The sequence below is a fragment of the Acipenser ruthenus genome, chromosome 22 (assembly GCF_902713425.1).
Source record: "Acipenser ruthenus chromosome 22, fAciRut3.2 maternal haplotype, whole genome shotgun sequence".
NCBI classification, from domain to species: Eukaryota; Metazoa; Chordata; class Actinopteri; order Acipenseriformes; family Acipenseridae; genus Acipenser; species Acipenser ruthenus.
This window is the reverse complement of record NC_081210.1, coordinates 3,149,702-3,155,701: the sequence shown is the minus strand read 5'-3', so window position 1 is coordinate 3,155,701 and position 6,000 is coordinate 3,149,702. Positions and strand designations below refer to the sequence as shown.

At 35.0% G+C, this 6,000-nt stretch overlaps 1 protein-coding gene across 3 annotated transcripts in view; it reads left to right on the top strand.

Moving 5' to 3' along the window:
* The first annotated feature begins 245 nt into the window (after positions 1-245).
* The window catches only part of pkd1a (polycystic kidney disease 1a), a 63,257-nt gene continuing 57,502 nt past the window's right edge, over positions 246-6,000 (top strand). For all 3 annotated transcript variants that reach the window (XM_034052422.3, XM_034052423.3, XM_034052421.3), the window contains exon 1: positions 246-710. In XM_034052422.3, the coding sequence (XP_033908313.3) occupies positions 454-710 (257 nt within the window). In that variant the 5' untranslated portion in view covers positions 246-453. The remainder of the gene's footprint in view (positions 711-6,000) is intronic.

Genomic DNA, 6,000 nt, shown 5'->3' with positions numbered 1-6,000 from the left:
TCTTAGATGACACAAAGGGACAGGTTTATATATCATTCTACTGCCAATGTTTGTTCCTGTAAACTACGGTGCGGTTTACCAATCCAAGATAACGGTGGAGTTGAGTATACCATTTTTTTTTTTTTTTTTTTTTTTTATTATTTTACTATACTTCAGCTCAATGCACTCCTATCACCTCACAGTTTAAGTGCGGAACACCCTAGTGTCAGAATTCGGCATTACAGAACGTTAAGGGAAAAGTGACGAGAGAGTAGGAAGTTCAGTGAGATCTTTGCTGAGGAGTTTGAAACACTTTCTTAAGAAGAATCAGTTATAAAAAGAAACGTATTCATATCGGGGGGGGGATTTTTTTTTTTTAAAGAGGGGCTTTTAAAGGAGTTTATGCAAAGCGCTGTTTCCTCTTCTTCTACCAGGAAATCAGCAACCTCAGGGGCAATGCGATGTGAGTAAGCTATGCCTTACAGCAATGGACAGACTGTATCCAAGCGAAAACATGGCGTCTATTTCTCAAAGTTTGGACTTTTCTCCAGTCTATTTTTCTTTCTTTCCTTTCTTTGCATCTCGGGGTCGGTGGAAGCTCAGGGGAGATGCGCGCCTTGTCCAGAGAACTGTACTTGCTCTGTTGTGGAATCTTGTCGCGTTAATTGTTCAAATATCGGACTGCATCAGGGACCTGATACGATGGATATCCCTTGTGATACAGCTGTTCTGTAAGTAGCTTTTACCTAGTGGACTATGCACAGATGAAAAGTCGTGAGTTTGTTAAAGTTGCAAAAAATCCGAAAAGGTCCAGATGGTGCTGTTATCTGGTAAATAAAGTATTCATTATATTGACTGGATTTCTAGGTACTGTAATGGGTGCAGATCGTATAACAGTCTTCAAACTAATTAGCGGTACACAAAACTATTATTAACCGGGTTAAGCCAAGCGTGTGTTGTCTTTCCAAGGACTGCAATACAGCTTCAGTGACGGGAAACTAGATCAGTAATTAACTAAGAGTTTCTATTGGTGCATCTGAAATTAATTTACTGTTATGGTAAAAACTGGAAAAAAATGTAGCCCCTTTTTGTAAAAAATAAATAAAAAAATAAAGTTTTTGGAGGTAATTCAGGTACTTTCTAAAACTGATTTGTCACACATTGGTGGTCACATATTTCTGGTTTCACTGGATTTTGTATAATTAAGGTTGGTACTCATTAACTATAAAATACTGTGAACCTTGACCAAGAAAGTACAGATGACATTTCTTGCACACGCGTGATGCAAAGAACAGCCCTTCCTCTTAAAATGTATTAGCACTGATAGTAACACAAGTACCAATTTGCCGCGTTAATCCAATTGTTGTTTGTAAATTCTTGGTCTCCCGCTAATACACAGTAGCGATCTATTTAAAATTGTTATTTATATGAAGATAATTTTTTTATTATTATTATTTATTTTTTAATTGATGCATATAAATTAAATAATAATAATAATAATAATAATAATAATAATAATAATAATAATAATAATAAAATAAGTTACTGGAAAATAACCAAAAGGTTTGCAAAAGGATACCGTTTTCAAACTGTTTTCCAGTGTTACTGGTACGTTAAATAGACTTGTATTATCACATTATCACGAAAATGAATGGACTGGCTGTATGATTTATTTAAACAAAGATTAAGCGATGTGCGTTGGTAAGCTGCACACCTGCAAGTGATGCCTGCCCAGAAATTGTGAGAAGGCTGCTTTAATTAGCATGTTTTTGCAAACTCGGGCTTTAATTATATTAAGTGCATGTGTCATGTATACGTTTTAATAGCCTAATTACACATTAACCTAATTTCTCATCCCTGGAGAGGTATGTGTGTATTTTATGATGGTTTACACTACAGTACTTTGCCCTACTTTGTAACTTCCAATCAACTTTTATCAAGCAACTAGTTGTTATTAAACGTGCTTGAAAATGTCATATTGATTGGGTTTGCTTAAAACTAGAAGAAAAGTCGCGTGTCGGTCGCATCAGTGTTATCCGACTGTTCAGATTTGTGGTTTTGTTTTTCAAGTAGACTATGGCATTCGAACATACCAGCAATATTTACATTTATTAAACGAGAAGATATACTGTAGCAGCTATAGAATGGACTGAATTATATACAAAAAGAAAAAAAAAATGCTACGGGGACCTCTGCCCTGTAGGTGTATCCAGATTAAAAATAATGCTGGTCGCAAGAAACAAGCCGACTGTATTTCAATACATTTCAGTGTATTTGTCTTAAGCTACAATGTATGCAGAATTACATTAAATACGAGTCCACACATTTTCCACATTATGATGTAGACGTCATTTTAGACAATTGCAGTTAATTGTTTTAGCATTGGGTCAAAGAATTTAGATACTAGGCTTAATTTAGAAAATTGAAATGCATCAGTTCTATATATCAAACTAAGTACGTTTTAAATATAGACCTTATAACTCTAAAGAGCTAAGCCCACAGTGTGTACCACTGGATAGCACACATTTCTATATCAAAGGCGGTTTGTGGTATTTTTTTTAACATTCTATCAGATAAATCAGGCCTGACTATTATGGCAAGACAAATCCATTTAGAGATATCGCAAATTAATGTATAGATGTCTCTAAATATTTAAAGATATTTCTAAATCATTTTAAGATATCTAAAATACATTTAGAGATATCTTTAAATGGAGCTTTAAATGAGATATCTAAAATGCACTTCCTGTTCATTTACAGATATCTCTAAATCATTTAGAGAGATCTCTAAATAACTTCATGGTCATTTAGAGATACAGTATCTCTAAATGGACAGGAAGTCCATTCAAAACTTAGGTAATGTTCACAGGAAGTCATTCAGAGATATCTTGAAATGACTGCCTGTTCATTTATTATTATTATTATTTATTTCTTAGCAGACGCGACTTACAATTGTTACAAGATATCACATTATACATTATTTCACATTATACAGATATCACATTATTTTACATACAATTACCCATATATACAGTTGGGTTTTTACTGGAGCAATCTAGGTAAAGTACCTTGCTCAAGGGTACAACAGCAGTGTCCCCCACTGGGGATTGAACCCACAACCCTCCGGTCCAGAGTCCAGAGCTCTAACCACTACTCCACACTGCTGCCCATAAATATATCTTAAAATTATAAAGATATCTTAAAATTGATTTATTTCAAATCATTTTTAGATATCTCAGAGTGAAATTAAGATATCTTTAAAAGGGTTTATTTACAGATATCTCATATTCATTTAAAGATATCTGCAAATGATTTACAGATATCTCTAAATATAAGATATCTTAAAATGCAATTTGAGATATTTCTAAATGATAATTTGGCTTGCCATAGACTGTATGGTCCATCAAGCAATATCACCTGTCCTCAGTCAGCTGCTAAATGCTGTATTTCAATTGTGGAATGTCTTTTGTGTGTTCTTAGTTTATTAACAGCAATAATGCATGGGATGAACAGAATAGCATTATTTTACACAACGCGGGATATCAGAAAGGCACCCAGTTGTAAGTAAAGTGGTCTGGCTGCTGTTTGTTAGCACTGGGAACGTTATTCTTTTTTTATTTAGCTGTGTTCCGTGTTGCATTTCAACGTTTTCTCAAACCCGCTTAGCCGTGGGGCTGTTGGTAGAGAAAATTGAGTGTTTCATTTTGTTTTGGAAAATAAGTTCAGAGATGGAGGTTGTGAATGAACGCAGACATAGGACAACTGCACAGCTAGGTTGCCTGTTAGGTTACTGGGTAATATGCTGAGTGTTTAGGGCTTCTGTCACTCATCGGGAGAAACCCCATGCAGTTGGTTCACAAACAATTTTTTTTTTTTGTAAATTGGGACAATTTTATCACCTGCAAAGTTTATTTTTGCAAGAGTTACCCGAAGACAATGATTAACACCATGGCAGTTGTATCTCTAAAGTTATTTGGTGACTGATTTGCATACTCCACTGTAGACTCAGGGAATCGTGTTGTGTGTGTGAAACTGTATGGTGCTGTAACGTGTTGCTTTGCTCAATTTAATAATTTTTTTCTGTTTATTTAGCAGACCCCTTTATCCAAGGCCACTTACAGAGACTAGGGTGTGTGAACTGTGCATCAACTGCAGAGTCAATTACAATTACGTCTCACCTGAAAGACGGAGCACAAGGAGGTTAAGTGACTTGCTCAGGTTCACACAATGAGTCAGTGGCTGAGGTGGGATTTGAACCGGGGACCTTCTGGTTACAAGCCCTTTTCTTTAACCATCAGATACTCGGAAGATCAAGGGATCTCAGACTGAACCTGCAGAGGCTAATGCAAAGTGCAGTAAGGCACATGCAAGTATGAGTAATCACAGAAGGCATTTTTAAAATAAAAGTTAAGACACGCTATTCCCACATGAAAAAATACCAGCATATAGAAATACTGCAGATGCACATATTGTTTTGCAATTAAGGGAGCTTTAGAAATTCTGACAGTAATTGTAAAAAAAAAACAAAAACATTGCAGTATAGCAGGGATGCATGTTTCTTTTACACAAAAATCACAACACCACCTAATGTTGTTTTAGGACTGAAATACTAATAAGAGCAGTTAATTTGATCTACCTGCACCTCATCTGGGACGAGCTATGCCTGGATTATTTTTGGAGAATTTTACAGAACCGGGGGATCCACTAGGATTGTATTAACCATCTCTTTTTAGTAGTAATCCTGGGATATTCACTGACAGGTGGTGGATGCAGTGCAGGGCTATGGCCCATTGCTGTAAAATGCTCTATGTAGCTCTGAAATATTCTTTTTAGTGCTTCTATATATCATTGAGTGTTTAAACTTATGGATGAGTTTCAGTAAACGGTGGCTCTTTGTAACTTTATTTAATGGCATAGCGCCCATACAATGTCCTAATTATAAAAACGGTTATATGTACAGTATTATTGGATTTTATGGAATTGTTAATTAGTGTAAACATTTCAGCCACCTAAAAATGCTTGTGTAATTTTATGACATTGGATTGTTAATTTAGCATGCCACATTAATACCATGTTAATACCATGTGCGTTACTAGACATCTATTGCACAGATAGAGTAAGAGTTTTTATTTTTTAGTTGCCAAGTTATGCTTGGTAACTAACAGAAGTTGATGGTCATTGTTATGCAGACTTGCAATTAAAAGTTTAACTGCCAATGAGAAAGCTCTGTAATGTTGTTTAACCACAATTAAGGCTTATTCCAGAGAAGATCTCATATGAGATACTGTAGCCTTGCAGAATGCAAAACTATAAAATGGGAACAGCATATGATCAATTTTCTTATTAAATTACAAACGCATAAAAGATGTATTCTGCAGTAAATATACAGGTTTATAGGACGTCTGCTGGATACGAGACTTTAAACTCCAAGGTAACAGACTTTTTTAATAGGAAAATCTGAGTTAACTTTCTTTATATGGGTTGCTATGGTAACACTTTGTAACAATCACACCAATGGAAATGGAGAGTCGGAGGTCTGGGTTTTTAAGAATAGGGTATTTATATAGGCTGGTTTTGGCAGTACACCCAGTATTCCTGAACTCAACTGCTGTTGCATTAAAAAGTTTTCACTGTTAGGCTAACAGCCTTTTTTTTGCACTCTAAATGGGTCTATACAGCCATTTCAATTGGAGTCTCACAGTATGAAAGTTACAGTACGAATAAATGACTCACTTAGGTCTTGCATTGTTAAGTTAGTGTATTTATGATCATTAGATGTTTTTTTTTATTATTATTATTGTTTATATATAAAAAAAAAGGTAACAGCATTGCTTTAATTTTAGGGTCATCATTGTATGCATCTAAGAAGTTCATTGATTTGATTTGTTGCCTTTTTAGTTTGTTCTCTGGGGCTTCTTCAAAATGTTCTTTCTTTGTCAAACCCCTCTTCTTATCCCTGATTCACAGAAAGTCTTATGGGTAAGAAATAAAATAGTGCTGTATACTGAAATCATAAATACAA